Source organism: Eschrichtius robustus, chromosome 2 (assembly GCF_028021215.1).
Source record: "Eschrichtius robustus isolate mEscRob2 chromosome 2, mEscRob2.pri, whole genome shotgun sequence".
Taxonomy (NCBI): Eukaryota; Metazoa; Chordata; class Mammalia; order Artiodactyla; family Eschrichtiidae; genus Eschrichtius; species Eschrichtius robustus.
The window spans coordinates 64827864-64846676 of NC_090825.1; the positions used below are offsets into that span (position 1 = coordinate 64827864).

At 37.2% G+C, this 18813-nt stretch overlaps 1 protein-coding gene across 16 annotated transcripts in view; it reads left to right on the forward strand.

Annotated features, from left to right (window-relative positions):
- Positions 1 to 18813, forward strand: part of ATG10 (autophagy related 10) — a 247603-nt gene that overhangs the window by 45170 nt on the left and 183620 nt on the right. For all 16 annotated transcript variants that reach the window (XR_011073088.1, XR_011073086.1, XR_011073085.1 and 13 more), the window contains exon 3: positions 12211 to 12318. Coding sequence is in view for 7 of the 16 variants with exons in the window: in XM_068535601.1 (XP_068391702.1) it covers positions 12211 to 12318 (108 nt within the window). In the remaining 9 variants the exon portion in view is untranslated. The remainder of the gene's footprint in view (positions 1 to 12210; positions 12319 to 18813) is intronic.

Here is an 18813-nt window from a genome sequence, read left to right on the forward strand (position 1 = left end):
ATTTCTAGACTCCATACTCTAATCCCTGATCTATTTTTCTTTTCTGTCATAATAACATAGATTTTAATTATTACTAGTGCTCTTTAGTTGGTTTTGATATCTAATAATCCTATCATTCATTGTTTTTTTAAAATTAATTACCCCATGCATTTTCTTTTAAAAGTAATTTTAGAATCATTTTACAAGTTTCATAAAAAACTTGTTGGGATTATTTTCATGTCTTACAGTACAGTTATAGAGTTTTCTTGACATAATGATAGGTATTTTCCTGGATATTTGACAATTTGTGTTCGTACCAGGAATAGTGTAGTTTATCTTTATGATTTTAACTGATTATTGCTACAGTTGTAAAGTTACTGATTTTTATATGTTGATCTTTTTCCTGGCCACTCTCTGAAACTCTCTTATTTTATTACTTTTTCTGTTGATTCTCTTAGATTATTTAAACAAACAAATCATTTGCCATTCTAATCTTTTTCTTTGAGAACTTTCTTCAGGCAGTGAGCTGGGACACTTGTAGAGCTTACCTTGTTTATTTCCTTTTCCTCAGAGATCACTGTCCTACACTGCCTGTGTCCAACATCTGCAAACCCCAATTTCATATATTTTTTGTTTGCTTTTCTAGTTGCTTAAGATGGGAGAGTAGATCTAGTCTCTGTTATTCTATCATGGCTAGAAGACCAAAGAAACACTTAGACGAATGCAAAAATTCTTGAAGGATACCAATCTATCGCCTTATTATATGAAATGTAAATTTAATGAATACCAATTTTAAGCTAAGATTCTGTTAGATACATGACCATCAGTTCAGCTGGTCTGTTTCTAAACCTATGGTTGGGAACACAGCAGGGGGAGAACGTGATTAATTCATGGAAATGAGGGAAGACTCTCTAAGATTTGTAGCATAAGTGTGGGGTGAGGTGGTGAGCTTCTGCTCCTTCTCTATTGCATTGTGTCCACCCGGCTTTCACACAACTCCTGCCTTGATGCAGAGGCAACCTGCTAATGTCAAGCTATGGGAAGCAGGAGTTCTGATGGAAGATTCAGAAAGAGAGGGCATCAGTATAAGAGCTTTAAACACGCACAGGCTTGGAATGGAAATGACTATGAGGGCAGAGATTGTGACTCATTCTGGAAAATATGTCAGGAAACTTTTGTTACATCAATAAAAAAGGCTGAGTGGACAACATCCTCCCAGGCTGAGTGGACAACATCCTCCCTCTCTCCTTCCTCCTCTTCACTCTTCTCTGCCAGCAGTGTGAGTTTGCCATGTTTCTGGTATTGATCCAAGTAGTGGATATTGAATGCTCTTTTTGGCACGTAGGATGACTCCAGTAAAGTCTTCAATCTCTCATTATCCAGGTCCCATGCATAAAAACAGTGGGTGTACTACTGTGCAGCCTTCTCTAAAAGCTGTCAGTACTTTCATCCCCATTATTGGTCAAAGCCCTTTTGTTTTCCTGCAACAGCCATGAGAATCTGGCCTAGTATCTTCAGGCTGGAACAGCTTCTGAAACACTGGCCTCCCTCAGCTGTTCTGGGCAAACTACCCCTGTGTTAGGTGCAGGAGCTGTGGGACTGCCTTCCTCCCACCTCTTCCTGCCTCTTCACCTGTACTGGGCTGAATAGTGTCCCCCCAAATTCATGTCCACCCAGAACCTGTGAATGTGACTTTATTTGAAAATAGGGTCTTTGCAGATGTAATCAAGTTAAGACGAGGCCATACTGGATTAGCGTGTGTCCTAAATGCAATCTGACTGATGTCCTTCTAAGAAGAGGGAAATCTGGACACAGAGATACAGACACACAGGAAAGAAGGCATGTGAATACAGAGGCAGAAATGGGAATGATGTGTCTATAAGTAGGCAACAACCAGTACCCAGGAGGAGACAAGGAAAGATTCTCCCTTAGAGCCTGAAGAGAGAGCATGGCCCTGTCGATACCTTGATTTCACACTTCTAGCTTCCAGATCTAGACCCGTGAGAGAATTAATCTTTGTTGTTTTAAGCCACCCATTTTGCGGTACTTTGTATTCACCCATGCCAGGAAGGCCTTTCTCACCTTCCTTTCCTTCTTCCTGCCCGCACAGCAGGATCCTTCTCCCAGTAAAACTGCTTAAGCTCAGGCATCCTTCATTTCATGAAAAAATAGGAAACTTAATAAATTATTTGTATGGCTTTGCAAGGACAGTGCTTTGAAATGAAAGTGACAATTTGCTGCCCTGATAATTTGCTACAGTCTATAAAATTTCTTTCAATTTATTTTATTAAGTACAAAATTACTTTAATACTCTTAATTTTCTTGAATAATTCCCTTATAACAGGTAATTTTATAAAAATATTATTTATGAGAGGAATAAGATTTGGAGTAACTTTAAATTTAGAAATCAAGATGGAGAAGGTCAGAACTTGGGTCATCTTTGTTTTCTTATTTTATCTATGATATTAGAAAAGCAGTGATAAACCTTTGAGAACATTTCATCTAGAGCAAACAAACTATGGTAAAATCTCTACAAACTTAAATTGAAAGTAGAAACAAAGAGAAAAAAAATTTTTTCTACAGCAGGCCCCCATCTCCCCTCCAATCAGTTATAGAATTTGTTGGCCAATCCTTGGGCACAAATAAGCAGGAATGCTCTTGGAAGCAGAACCAAATTGTTTAATATAATAAAAAGTATGAGGGTACACATGGAGGTCCCATATTTATGAACTGAAAGTTGAAAAATCAAAATGGGCAATTTGGAAAACCTGAAAAAAAAATTATTAAAAGGTGAAAGAGGGGGGCTTCCCTGGTGGCGCAGTGGTTGAGAATCTGCCTGCCAATGCAGGGGACACGGGTTCGAGCCCTGGTCTGGGAAGATCCCACATGCCGCGGAGCAACTGGGCCCGTGAGCCACAACTACTGAGCCTGCGCGTCTGGAGCCTGTGCTCCGCAACAAGAGAGGCCGCGATAGTGAGAGGCCCGCGCACCGCGATGAAGAGTGGCCCCCGCTCGCCGCAACTAGAGACAGCCCTCGCACAGAAACGAAGACCCAACACAGCCAAAAATAAATAAATAAATTTATAAAAAAAAAAAAATGGTGAAAGAGGGAAAAGAGAATGAAATTCCACAAAAATGCTTAATAGTGAAACAACAATGTAGAGATATCTGTTGAAAGTGTTAATAAAGAAAATGGAACCAATGTGATCTAAACTTACTTTTGATGCTTTGGCTCCAAGAAAGAGAAGGGATTTAGCATTATTTAAACTATAACCATTTTTAAAAAATTTGCATGAAATAAGCAGGCTGTGCAAGTACACATCAACAGATATGCGTGTGTGCTCATCCCCGCCCCCTCTCCCCAGTAAGGTCATCAAATTGGTCCAGTAACCTCCTTTTCTGGGCTGACAAGTGGCTGATTTTCTTCTGCTCTTTATTCCCTGGGGTCACTGCACTTGCTGTGCTTTTTTTTTTCTTTGAATTTTTGAATTTTATTTTATTTATTTTTTTATACAGCAGGTACTTGCTGTGCTTTGACCTGTCTTTGGGGAGGGGGAGAGCAGTGTGTTCTACTGCTCATCTAGGAAGTCAGAAGGGGTTAGAGGTAAAAAGCAGAGGGACTTGGTAGGGTAGGTCTAAGAGTCCTGTCAGGGAAAGGGAGTAGGACTATTGTAGGAAAACTAACTAAAATGAGTACAGTGCTGGGGTTCTCAATATGTCTTTATTGAATGGAATTGAAAATTGAAGGCCCTAAGTGGTGTAAAACAGTGTCCACTTGAGAAGCAAAGTGAAGGTATACCATAATTAGGTAGTGACCTAGGAAAGAAGTATTGGCCTTATTTTGGCTTAGCAACTAGAGGGTAAGTTTAAAAAGGAGAGAAAATAAAAGTTAATATTGTATGCAAGAACATTTTATGGTTCTTAGAGTATTATTGATTGCAGAGAGTGGAAGGAAAGCACAGTATTACATTTTTCTTTCATGGATTGGATTTTTATATTTAATTAAATAACTTTTACAAGGAAAAACAATATATGATCATTGTAAAAATTCTAATAATGTATAGATATATAAAATACAGATGAAAATATTTCCTTCCCTCCCCTTTGACTCAATTCTGTAGTTTGTTTTCTATGCACATGTAAATATATGTACATTTATAACATATTTACGGAAGTGGGATCATTTGTTTTGTAACTTACTTTTTCCACCTAACAGTACATAATGGACATCTTTCTTTGTGAGCATATATAGAGCTATCTCATTATCACTGATAGCTACACTTTTTCCACCTAACAGTACATAATGGACATCTTTCTTTGTGAGCATATATAGAGCTATCTCATTATCACTGATAGCTACATAGTATTCCATCATATGGATGATTTAAATTTGTTTAAAGGAACCCCTATTGGTGAAGAATAACTCAGTTATTCTCACAGTGATCCCTGTAACCTTTAACAATATATCAATACTTTTAATTCCTGATTTTTCATTTTTGGATAGTAACTATTGATTCCTGCTGTGATAGATGAGGAATTTAGAGTACTTATACTATATCCCACATTCCTTTCTCTTCCTCCTTCTGATTTTTAAATTAATTATATTATTATTTTTACATCATCAAGATTTATAATATTTAGATTCTGTTCAGTAACTATAATTAGTCCTCTGTGCTTTGTTTATAGGTTGATTAGAACTTTAAACCTAATAAGAGTCTGTAATGAGTATGCTAATGTAAACAAGAGTAACTGCTGAACTAAGTATTGTAAGAGAAGGCAGTATAACCCTCTGACACACGGCTGCCTTGGAGAGAATATTTCAAGTTAAAATCCCACAGATTCTCTTTTAGTTTCATACCATGACGATGCTAAGATAAAGCTCTTTTAAACTGGGCAGAGCCAGAGAACCTCCAATCAAGGACCAATGGTCACCATGTTTTGTGGTTTAATTCCCAGCTAGTGAACCAATGTGTTCAGTATCATTCACACCTTAGGTCACACAGATAAAGGCAATAATCGTAACGGGTTATGTTGTGCAAATGGTGAAGCAAGGGGGTATGGGCCTCTACTGGATGCGACCACACATCCAGAAGAAGATTTAATTCTTTCCCAGAAGGACAGCCTCAGCTCCCTCAGCTGGAATTTATTTTTATCTGAGGTGTATCTCCAACCCTCTCCCCCAGAAAGTATGGTGAAGGTATTGGTGGACTGTTCAATTAATGGCTGTGTCATGTTTAATAAACTCCAAAATACTACAAGACCAAGGAGAAGACCAAGGTCTTTTTCAAAGGTGAAATATGTTACATACCTACTTTTACTTTTGGGTTTTTGGTTTCTTGAGTTTTTGGTCTTTTGAATTTTTGCCTGAGTCAAAGGCCGGCAGTTACCCATGAATCACTTTGACTGGATCTGGTCACTCTTGATACTGACTCAGAGGCATCAGAGTCAGCCATGGTCAACATCCACACACATATTGGGAAGGCGTAGCAGTATCGGTTAGTGAGATTGGGTGGAGATTGGGGCACGAGGAGACATTTTAATATATTCAAAATTGTGTTCTGGAGAATCTCTAAATCCTTAACAGTTACCTTCATACACCATCTAACTTTCAGGCTTTTAAAAAAATGAACAGATATTAGTTTAGTGTCTGACTTACCCAGTGTAAGCTTTGCTTTTCAGCAGTTTTTCTTTTTCTTTTTTTTGACCCCAAGATTAATTAGCTCTGGGCAGTTACTGGTAGTATCGGTTTGATCTCTTACAGAAGGAAAGAACAACCACTTCAGGTCTGTGGCTTAGGTTTGGCCTGTTCCTCAGGGTTCCATTGGCCTTGAAGGTCCTGTTGTTTGTTCAGTGCCAGCAGTGACCTAGAAACTTCCTCTTGTCTTAATTCCTCCCCAGTGGCCTTGACAAGCCCTTCCTGCAGCTGATCATTATGGGCAGTTAACTTGAGTTTTACATCCTATATGCAATCCTTTATTCCAAAGCAGGGCTGAGGCTCTTAGGTAACCACCTAATTTTTTAGACAGCAGTGTTTTTCTAGAGTAGATTGTTAAAAGCTTATTAAAATTCAGCTACAAGAGCCCCATAGTTATTTGGGTAGCTGGATTCCAGCAGGCATAACATAACTATCTGGGTGGCATAGCTTTTGACAGCTTGTAGGAAAGCAGACCTAAACATGTTCTGTCAGGAAATCCTTAGTATGCAGTCAGGACTACACTAGAAAACTTGGTTGTCTCTCTAGGGTTCTATAAGGCCCCCAGAACATTTTCTCCTGAGAAGTTCAAGTTGGAATTCACTGCAGCATTGCGCTGGCCTCGAGGCATATGTTCAAAAGGCAATCAATGAAGTATTTGTTTAACATGAAGTGTTTTTTATATATAGGCACAAAAGGGTTTGTACACTAAAAAAGTAAGTTTCCTTCCTAACCTTCCCACCCTCCTTACCCAAACCTCAGAGGTCATTACTCATACCAGTGTCTTGGGTGTCCTTTCAGATATCTTCAATGTATAGAAGCATATGCGTTTATATTTAAGCAAATGGTAGGATAATATACTTATATACGTGCTGTTCTGCATATTTCTAACTTAATGATCTATTTTGGTTATTATTCCATATGAATACTTATAGTCACTTTTTTATGACTGCATAGCATTCTGTTATTTGGATATACTATAATTTATTTAACCAATCCTCACCTATGGACATTTAGATTATTTCCAATATTGTGCTATTAAAACAATACTTTAATACATATCATTGCATGAATTTTACTTTCTACATGTGCAATTGTATCTGTACGATAAATTCCTCGAAGTAGCATTTCTGGATGGAAGGTATGTGCATTTTAAGTTTAGATAGTTATTGTCAACTTGCTCTACAGGAAGGTTATACTAATTTAAACTACCCTGCCCTTGGCAGTGTATGAGAGCGCCTGCCTGTTTTATCCACATCTTTGTCTACAGAGTGTATTTCACGCTTTCTGATCTTTGCCAGTCTGATAGGTAAAAAATGGTATCACATAGTTTTAATTTGCATTTTTCTTATGGGTAACATTGAACATATTTTTATATGATTAAAATCCACGTATACTTCCTGTTTAGTGAACTATCTATTTATATCGTTTGCTTATTTTTCTATTGGGCTGTTCATCTTTTTCTTATTGGTTTGTGAGAACTATTAATATACTGAGGAAATTAAAGCTATTTATATATTGACAAAATTAGTCCTTTTCTATGATTTGAGCTACAGACCTTTTTTTCACATTTTAATATTTGCCTTTTGACTTTATGGTGTTAAGAATTTTTTCCATGCAGTAGAATTTATCATTATTTTACATGACTTCAAGATTTTTATTTACTTTTTAAATATCCTTTAAAAGCTTTTAAGGAATTCCTTGGTAGTCCAGTGGTTAAGACTCTGTGCTTCCACTGCAGGGGGCACGGGTTTGATCCCTGGTCGGGGAAATAAGATGCTGCAAGCCTCGCAGCCAAAAATAAAAAATAAAAAAATAAAAATAAATAGATAAAAGAGTTTCTAATCTTCCAGTGTTTTCATTGAACACATTTATGGTATTGCTTTCCTCATTTAAATCTTTATTCCTTGTTTTGGCATAAGGTGAAGGGCATTCCATGTAGATGACCTGAGGAGTTTTGACTGTGAGGAAGTGTTCTCTTTTTATTAGTGGTGTCTGGGTTGCATACAGCACCTGCATTTCCTATTAGTTTCTCTTCTACAGTGACAATGTGGAGCAACCTGCTTTGTGGCAGTGGGCAGCAGGGAGTCCTGATGGCAGAAGTGTAGTTGGACATGGGAAGGTTTTAAGTTATGAGATTACTGGCTGTTACAGATGACCAGGTCAAGGGTGGGCAAGTTGCCAGAGAGTAGGGTTTGAGGTGGTAGTGAAGACCATATAAAAAGCAGTCTCAGCACAGTCGAGGCTCCAAGATGAGCATCCACAGAGGCAAGTTTAGTATATGCAGTGCTCCGAGTGAGCCCTGGAATTCCTGAAAGTTGGGAGCTGTTTGTGGCCTTTTCTGCTGAGGCAGCTGCAGAGTCTGTGGTTGGCTCTGTTCTCAGAGTTCAGAAGGGGACTCCAGTGAATTTAGTGCAGTGGTTCTCTACCCTGGCTTTTCATTAGAGGCTGCTAGGAAGATTCTCACTTCACCAGTCTGAGGGTGGACCCTAGCAACAGCATTTTGAAAACTCCTCAGGTGATTCAGATATGCAGCTAGGGTTGAGAACCACTGTTTAATGCAGTCAGTTTGCTGTCCCGCAGGGATCGCAGTGCTCCCTGCCTCAGTGCTTCCAAATGTGCACACAAAATCACCTGGGATCCTGTGAAATACAGATTCCAATTCAGAAGGTCTGAAGTGGGGCTTGGGATTCTGCATGTCTAACAAGCTCCCAGGTGACCCTGAGGCTGCTGGTCCCCAGACCACACTTTGAGTGGCTTGAGCTTGTTGTTCCATGTGCAGAGCCTGACGTCTACCAGTCCGCGAGCATCAGTAAAGATCTTTCTGCCATGATCCTGCTCTCTGGCAGAACTTGCTTAGTGTAGTAGAAAGAACACAGGCCAAGAGGCTTGCCTTCTACTTCTAGCTCTGCCCCTAATTAGCAGTAAGACAAGTCTGTTAACATTGCTTCAGTCCTTCACCTTCTTATCGCTAAATCAGGAGGGTTGAACTGGGTAAGCTGTAAGCTTCCTTTTGTTCCACCTCCTCCCATGCAGGTCTGGGGTGTTTTCAGACTCTGTGGGGATGAGGTTTTTATGTGGAGGACAGTCTAGATTCTACAGTAAGGACCCTGGCTTCCCTTTGCAGCCTTTCTTTCTCCAGGGATGGGGCCTAGGCCCTGATCTTAGGATCAACTGGAGGAAGTAAAACTAATCAATGTTAAAAAATTAAAGGAGGTTAATATTAAATTGTAAGTACAAAAAGAATGCAGGGAAGCTAGAGCAGAACGTCCACTGAAATTTTCAGGGGGAGGTTTGAGTTCAACTTTGTTTACTGGCCTTGATTGACTAGTGCCAGTTCAGAGGGCAATTTTCATACCTTTATGTTTGTTGTCGCTAAAAAAGCATCCTTCAACAGTGAAGAATAAAACATTTTCTGCCTTAAGTTAAAATGATGTGGGAGAAAGGCCTACTTCTGTGGAAGTAAATGTTTGAAATGCTATAAAACTCTCCTTTTTCTGTATTTAATTTTTCAAGGCTAATCTTGACTATTAAGAGATTGATACTGAAAAGAAAATCACCATGACCAATTATAGGCTGAGTCAAAAACCCTTTTGCACCTCCCTATAGACACTAATAAATAGTATCAGAAATTGCCTAAAACAGAGATTTAAATTGCTTAAATTATAAGTAATACTGAAAATAACGTCTCTATCTTAAAAGATACCAGATAATTTATTTAGATTTTATAACATAGGTGTACAGGAATTTCTGACTCACCTCTTTGATGTCAAAGGAGGTGTATTTTGCATTGTAATTAGAGTTTTACTAAATTGTAGCTTCCCTTAGGAAGAGGTTGTATGACCAGCACTCAGGTATAGAAAATATGAAATGGAACATTTTTCCTCATTTGATGAATTATACTCAGTACACACAGTTTAGCTCTAACTTTTCTCTGAATAGCCTATGATTTTTTTCTCTGTTGTTAGATTATTTTTATTTTTTTAAATTTTTTTTTGGAAAAGAAGTGAAACCGTCTTTATTAATAGATGATACAGATATTATAATTATAAAATCAAAAATAGTCTATAAACAAACTTAGCAAAGTTGCTGACTACAAAGTCGCTAGATTATTTTTAAATTGCAGACTGTGAGTACTTTTTCTCAGAAACACATACTATTATGGTTTTATTGAATTTGGTAAATCTTTTATATAATCAGGTATTGATTATCATAATGAGAGTGATAATACAATACAGTAGAAAATCTCGTTTTAAACTAGTAAATGCAATATAGGTCACTTTATAAAAAGATTATTTTGGTTACAAGTGACAGAAAATCCAACTTAAGTTGGGTGAAGCAAAGAAGGGACTTTTGGGGTCCATGTAATTGAAAAATTTGAGGGTAGAGCTAGCTTCAGGTATGGTTGGTATAAATAGTGTAATCAGGATCTGGTCTCTGCATATTATGGCCTTGCTTTCCTCTGCATTGGCTTTATTCTCAGGCTCCATTTAATCACACGATGGCTGCCGACACTGCCAGGGTTTTATCTTTCTGGTTCAAATCTAGTAGAAAAGAGAATAGCTTTCACTAGAATTTAAAACAATAATTCCATCTACAAAATGTAGAACCTTAGTGAAATAATAAAAGATGATAGTATTCGATGCCTAATAGCTTACTTTACAGGCAGGAAGGATATTCAAAATATTTAACAACCTATGGTAGTGGCATCAACCAGTCTGAATGAGTTGGCTGCAGTCAATCAGAACTAGTGTTGATCATGACCAAACAGCAGGGCGGCCCCTGTGTGAGTCCTGGTGGGATGACAGCCTAACTAACTGGGAGGTATTATAAAGGTGCCACCAGATTTCTCTGAAAATATAGTTTCTGTGTTAGTTTCCTAGGGCTGCCATAACAATGTACCACAAACTGGGTGGCTTAAAACACAGAAATTTATTCTCTCACAGTTCTGGAAGTTGGAAGTTGGAAATCAGGGTGTCAGCAGGGCCATGCTCCCTCCAAAGTCTCTAGAGAAGAATCTTCCTGTGCCTTTTCTAGCTTCTGGGTAGTTGATGGCAATCCCTGGCATTCTTCGGCCTGTAGATGCACCACTCCAATCTTTGCCTCTTTCTTCCCATGACCTTCTCCCATGTGTCTGTCTCTGTAGCCAAATTTCCCTCTTCTTATAACTACACCAGTCATATTGGATTTAGGGTCTAGTCTATTCCAGTATGATCTCATCTTAACTTGATTACATCTGCACAGACCCTATTTCCAAATAAGGTCACAAACAAAGTTCCCGGTGGACATGAAATTTGGGAGGATATGATTCAACCCAGGATAGTTACCTAATATCAAATGCTCTTACATAGTTGTCATGACACAAATTTTTAAAAATACTCAATATTAAATAGCTCACAAACACTCTAAAATTGTCTTATTTTATAGTTAAAAACTGGATATTTGAATCTTAGTAAAAGTATTTAAGTGAATTATGAATTTTTTATTTTGGATGCTGTTTTGTATTTTTTTTTTTACTACGTCAGATTAAGTAATCATGTTTTTCTTAATTATAATTATTTTAATTCTGTTAAAATATGAATGTTAGTGTGACATTTTGGTGGAGAATTAATAATATTCATTGATATGTGAGTATGTTTGTGCATGACGAGTTATTACATTTTTACACGACTTCATTAAGTTCAAACAAGTTTTGCCTTAAAAAAAATGAAACTGACCACAATTAGATGAACATCATCCATTAGTGTATTTAACAGCAAGTATAAAAAACAGGAGAGAAATGCAACTGGTGAAGGGCTTGGAAATCATATCTTACAACAAACATTTGAAAATGGTGGTAATTGTCTTCAACTCTTTGAATAATGGCTCTGTGGAAAAGAGTTTAGACTCCAGAGGGCAGAACTAGAACCAGTGAATTAAGGTTAAAGGGAGATATTTTAGTGCAATGTAGAACTAAACTTTCTCAATGAACAATGTGTCATACATGCCAAAATGGAGGTGGTAGTCATGTAAGGGAGTGAAGTGCAGGTTCCTGGAAGTGCTTAGGAAGGTGCTGAATGATTACCTCTTGGGACCTTTTAATGGAGATCTTCCCTTGAACAAGAAATTGAAATAGAGGGTCCCTTCTAGCTTCAAGATGCATGTCCTCCTAAAATTTCTATTTCTGTGTATGCCATGGACATCAGTATTAATTATGTGACAAGATATTTCTATAAGTTTAGATATTTTTAAACAGCTGCAAACCCATTGTGTTCTATGAATTCTATGCTTTGAAATGCTTGGGGAATAAAAGAGATTTAATCTAAGAGAAGAGGAAACATCATTAATAGGTGTGAAAAGTAGGGGATTAAAATTTCTATTTATTGAGTACCTACTATGTACAGGGGTATTGGATGAGTTTCTTTATCCATATTATCTCATTTAATATACTTAGTTTTTCATTGCTCGGTTTGGAACTTATGAGATGCTGTAGATATTAGAATGATGAGTTCTTACAATAATTGGCATTTTCTTATGTATTGTTTGGTGATGGAACACAGGACTGTTCTGATGGCTACATGTACAAAACACAGTTTCAAATTAAAAATGGGACTGCAGTGTCACATCGAGGAACATCTGCCCGTGTACAAACATGTCTTCCCATGGAGGTGAGTGATTTAACATGTCATGTTTTCCTTTTCAGTCTTTGTAAAGTATAAAGTAAAAATTTAAATCTGATAAATAATATATTTGAAAAATTAACTGCCATCAGATCCTGGACCTGCTGTAGGGGGAGAAGTGAACATCATTTGTAGGAGGTTATTTTCTATAATATTGAGAGCAGGAACTGTGGTAAAGTTAAGATTCACTCCGGGTCTATACAGATTGTAGTAAGCCTTCACCCTTTTGGTTTCTCTTGCATCTAAAGACCACAGATGCCTTCCGTTGCCTGTTGATTTTCTCCCAGTGAAATCCCTCCAGGATAATACAGGCCTATACCTCAGCTGCTTAATACATGGATGGAGATCTCTTTACCTAGTCTGCCTTTAATTTTTCTCCTATGTCCTTTAAAGTATGCTAGATCTGGGTCTCATTGCTTAGGCAACTTTAACCTTGACTTGAAAATCTTGCTAAATTAAAATTTAATAAGGTGCTAATAATGGTTTAATGGTTTTCTGGGCTATTTTCAATTTTCTTTTTATCAAATAGCAAATAGCCTTTATTGTTAATAGAATTTTTTATATATCTATCGTAAAAATAAACAATAGAGAAATATATTAAAAGAGTAAAAAAACTCCCCTATATCCTTCAACTGGAGGTAACCACTATTAATATTTTAGTAAGTATCCTTATACATATTTCTGTCATACACACACATACATACTTGTGTTCTGCAATGAACAAGCATAGCATGGACATCTTTCCATGTCAGTAGATGTAGATATCCATAGTTCTTTTTTAATAGCTCCACTGCATTCCATCCTATGGGTGCACCATAATTATGTGGAACCCATATTGAAGTAAAATACTTGAATTTTAAAATTGAATCGGTGGGAATCTAATTGCTTCAACATAAAGAAAGAACTCTAATGCTTAGAATTCTGAGTATCCTGGTAAAATGGGAAAGGAGACTTTTTTGTGAAGGAAGAGTCCTTTCTTAGGACCTGTTAAATCAGTCCCCTTGGGCAGTCCAGCACTAACCCCCTCTGCCTGTGTATGATGCTGGCCTGGAAGTAACTCTCGCCTGTACAATTTAGTTTGCAAGTTATTCTTGAGGGTATTGTGCTTGGTAATAAGGTAAGTGCCCCCGAGTAGGTGTTCAAATCTTGATTACTGTTTCCTGGTTCAAATAACCAACATCCTATCTGAAGCCAAGCATGTTAGGAAGCCTTTCAGTTCATTATATATTAGCTTTAAAAAATGCACACGGAGATGATGATTTAAAAGATAAATTACTAGTTTTTGCCTAACAAGTTGTCAGACATTTGAAAAGCACTAAAAAGTGGTGTTGACAGTGTGTGAGGGAACTGACACTTTCTGGTTGATGTTTTAACTTTACAAAGTTTGAAGATGTGCACGTACTATGAACAGTCTATTCCAATTCTAGGAATTTAGCTTCATAAAATATATTTTTTCAACATTTTTCATTTTCAACATTTCCCAACAAATTGCAAACACATATGAAAAAGTCGAAAGAATTTTGCAGTGAACATCCATGTACTCATCACCTGGATTCTGCCATTAACACTTTGCTGTGCTTGCTGTATTACATATCCATCCCTGATTCATCTATCAATACATCTTCTTTTTTGATGCAGTGCTTTTACATCAAAGTAAATTGCAGACAAATACTTATAAAATAATCAGAAATGTACACAAAGTTTTACATGCAAGTATATTCATTTTACCGTTATTTATAATAGGAAAAATAGAAACTAAAATGTTCAACAGTAGTGGATTAGTTACTTACAGCACATCTCTGTGATGGAGTTTGTGATTCAGTAGGTTTGGACTGGGGCCTGATAACTTGCAGTTCTAACAAGTTCCCATGTTATGCTGATGCTGCTGGTACAGGGACCACCACACTTTGAGAACCACTGCAGTACTTTATAATAGAATTCTTAGCATATTTGAGATGGTGTACAGCTGAGATGGTTAGCTAAGATGGTGTATGGTAGAGTTGATATTGCAATAATCTTGATGAGATAAAAAATGTCTTAGGTTGAGCCTGATATGGAGAGTCCTGTTAAAATGACTTATTAGGGATGTGTTCTTAGGAGAAAAAGAGTGCCAGAAGCAGGACAGAACAACGGATAAAAGCTAAGGAAGATTGTGGTCTCACTAGAGACTAACTTTAGTCTGATCTCCTTGAAGCTCTGGAGCACAGATACCCAGAATTAGTCCAACTTTGTGTCCTTGAGGCTGACCTTTTGTACTCTGTAAGTTATTGGTTTGTCAGTCAGTCATTGGCTGACGTAGAGATAGACATAGCTTCCCAAGCAAGATGGCTCCAGTATTACTGAGAAATTCTTCAGAGAAGGGGGCTGCTGTGTGTTATCAGCCAACAATTACACCAGCCTTAAGGAGACCTGGGTAGGGCACCAACAGCGTCTACTACCAAAGGGTAACCTGAAGCCAACAAAATGGCATCTGTAGGGAAATTTATGTATAAGGTCTGCATTGACATGACAGCAATTTGTTTGAGAAAGAGCGAGTGATTTTAGTTGACCATAAGCTCAAGATAAGTGAAAAGAATGCCATGGATGCTAGAGAAAATAACTGGAACCTAAGCTACACTAATGAAAGCATTTATAAATGGATTCCAAATATTGTCTGGGGACCCCTGGAGGGTCCCTGAAAGAGACCCTTTCAAGGGGTCCACAAGGTCAAAACTATTTAACAATATTAAAATATTATTTACATTTTTTACTTCCATTCTCCCCCAGTTTTCCAGAGGCTACCTATGTGTGATATTGCAACAGAATGAATGCAGAAATAGTTATAGGAATCCAGCTGTCTTTAATTGAGTCAGACATTAAAAATATTTGCAAAATGTAAAACAATACTGCTTTACTTACTCATTTATGTTATTTTGGAAAACGTTTATTTTTCATAGAAATTTGCTATTATATTACTATGTATTTTTAAAGTGAATTAACAAATTTTTTTAAAAATTCAATTTTAATTTCGAATATAGTAAATATCCATACACATAACTCTCGAACAAAAGTTCATTGGAATCCTCAATGAATTTTAAAAGTATAAAGGAGTATTGAGACCAGAAAGTTTAAAAATCACTGATCTAAAGGAAATATTACATTATGACATGTGAAGAGCAACATTGGTAGCTAGAATGCATAATGAATGAATCCATAAATAATAGTTGAAAATAAATCATAAGTAGGGTTTATCCATTCAAAGAAGCATGCCATGGGTGGGCTTGAAAATATATTATTATGAGGACTATTTGGGAGCTCTGAAGACCTAGGAAGGTTAATTGTCTTAAGATATCTAGAAGGCTTTCCTGTGGAAGACAGAGTAGACTCATTTTGTTTCTGAGGATAGAATTAGTTTGTGTCTGGAAATTATTATAGACAAGTCTCTCTACTGTTTAGAGTTGCCTACAGTGAAATTGGTCGACTTGCAAAGTTGTGAGTTCCCTTCCCTTTCATGGAGATGTTCAGCCACAGAGTAGATAACCCTTTCTCCAGAACAGTGGTCACTGATGGGGATGTTCAGATGCTTAAAGCACCAGGCAGATGATGAGTGAGTGAAGTGGGGTGATGGGAAGTGGTGGGAGCTGTGGAGAAGTGGAGAGGGAATGGCTCATCCAAAGGGGCAGTAGGAATGCAGCTCCAGGTGGGTTTAATTGAAAAACAAACAAACTGTGCAGGCCAAATAGACTATTTGTATGGGCTTCAAATGGTCCTTAGGCCACCAGTTTATAACCTAGCCTCTAACATTATAGAAAGGAGTCCTGCATTGTGTAGAAGACTGAGCCAGGGGACCTCTGAATTCTCTGTAGAATTTGAAGCCTGATCCATATCTGTATATCACATTTCCTATTTATTTGAAAGAATGCCTCTACTAATAGTTGCTTTAAAAAGATTTTAAAAAAAATTGGCCATGTATGAAGTGGGAAGTAACTCACTTCTTTGGTCTCACCAGAACCGGCAGTCTTGACTGTAGAAGGGTAGCTGGATTCATGATTTTTATGCCTGTGAGTTTAATCCTTTAATAAACAGGATTTTAAAAATCAAAGTGAAATATAATGGAATATATAAGTGAAGTAATTTGTGAAAATCATAAACTATGTCTTTTTTGAATTTTTAAAATATAATTTAAAATGATACTTAAAGGAGTGAGATGATATTCAGAAATCTACTGAATATATTGGGGTATCTTAGTTCTGGTTTTGGGGAACAGGAGTTCTTATAGGTTAATCATTAGATAAGACATTTATTGTTGAGAGTAGTTTATATGATTTGCTTGTGACATTTCTGAGTTTGTGAAATAACAAGACTGTGGCAATTTTTGAACAAGATCTTTTCTTTACCAGTGACCAAGAGAAATTCATTGCCTCAATTTAAAATTTTATAAATGTTAAGTGAATATTTTCAACAGGAGCCAACACAATCAACACTGGTTCTTGAATATCTTATTATATGTAACACTAACTTCTTTTTTTTTTTAATTTTTATTTATTTATTTATTTATTTACTTATGGCTGTGTTGGGTCTCCATTGCTGCACACGGGCTTTCTTTAGTTATGGCGAGCACTCTTTGTTGTGGTGCACGGGCTTCTCACTGCAATGGCTTCTCATTGCGGAGTACAGGCTCTAGGCGCACGGGCTTCAGTAGTTGTGGCATGCAGGCTCAGTAGTTGTGGCTCGTGGGCTCTAGAGTGCAGGCTCAGTAGTTGTGGCACATGGGCTTCGTTGCTCCGCGGCATGTGGGATCTTCCCCGACCACGGCTCAAACCCGTGTCTCCTGCATTGGCAGGCGGATTCTTAATCACTGCAACACCAGGTAAGTCCGAAACACTAATTTCTGTAAATGGATGTTGGTGCTAATACTTCACTTTATCAGCTTAGGACTTTTTGGATTTAACTGAAGACTTTTCTTACAGAAATTAAGATATCATTTAACACTAGTGAAAAACATGATTTAACATGTTAAATGCTTTAACAAATATGAGCTTATTGTGGAAAGTCTTATCAAAGCCTTATTTACATAAATAAAACAATAGTTTGAGAATGGAAGTGGGAGCAAAGGCTCTATATTCATGTTAGACAATTTTTTGAGGAAAATTAGTCATTATTAACCTTTAAAACTCATGTGAATATTATTGCAAAATAACTACTAAACTTTAAAAATATTTTGTGGGCTTCCCTGGTGGCGCAGTGGTTGAGAACCCGCCTGCCAATGCAGGGGACACGGTTTCGAGCCCTGTTCCGGGAAGATCCCACATGCCACGTAGCAGCTAAGCCCGTGCACCACAGCTACTGAGCCTGCGCTCTAGAGCCCGCGAGCCACAACTACTGAGCCCGCGCGCCTAGAGCCTGTGCTCCACAACAAGAGAAGCCACCGCAATGAGAAGCCTGCGTACCTCAATGAAGAGTAGCCCCCACTCACCACAACTGGAGAAAAGCCCCCGTGCAGCAACAAAGACCCAATGCAGCCAAAAATAAATAAGTAAATAAGTAAATAAAATATATTTTGTAAGGTTATAAATTAACTCACTGGCCAATAAAGACTACAATGACTAGAATGAAGAAACAAGGTGTAAGTTTTTTTTATCATGTTTAACATTAAACCACTCTAAATAAAAGGAAACAATGAGATGAATATTCAACATGGATATTGATTGTTAGTAATGAGTAGTAAAAATTATTAATGAATGCTTAGAAGAGGGAAATGCCTGAAAGTCCTTCCTGTAGAACTAGCTTTTGTCTGACATTGCTTTGCATTTTATTTTTATCTCTAACTTCTTCATTTATGAAATTCTGAATCATTTTCATAGAATAGAGATGGCCCAGATTTTGCCCTTTGATTCATTCAATTTAGATACCCATAAATATTTATTTTAGGTTGGTCAGTGATTTTTTTATATTATTGAAGTTTGGATTCTTCTGTCTGAAGTTCCATTTCTTCCTTTTGATGAGGTATCAGAGATGGGTATTGAGAATATTTTATTTATTCATTTGCTATCTTCATTACTTTAAAGCCTGAGGTTACACCTTCAGATTAAACTTTTTAAAACTATGAAAATGATAGATTCATAAAAATAGTAATAGTATGCTACTGGAAAAAGGGATTTTTGTCCTAGGGCCTTGTAGTCCACTAACTGGGACTTTCCTTAGTCCAGGGCAGGTAGAATATTATAGGGAGCCCTGAACAAAAAACAACCTATCATAAATTCCCTGAAGCGTAAAGCTGAGAATTAGTAACCGGAGATGATCTCAATTGCCAAAAGAACATATTCAGAGATTGATGATCTTCTGATGTAACCAGGTCTTCAAATATACACATTTGCCCTAAGGATTTTATTAAGTGGCTTCTAGGATGAGTTCTATTTTGTATGTCTGAAATAGACTCATATGTCAGAATATTGTGGGTTTTTTTTTTAATATATAATGGCTAAATGACAAGCTACTGTTCTC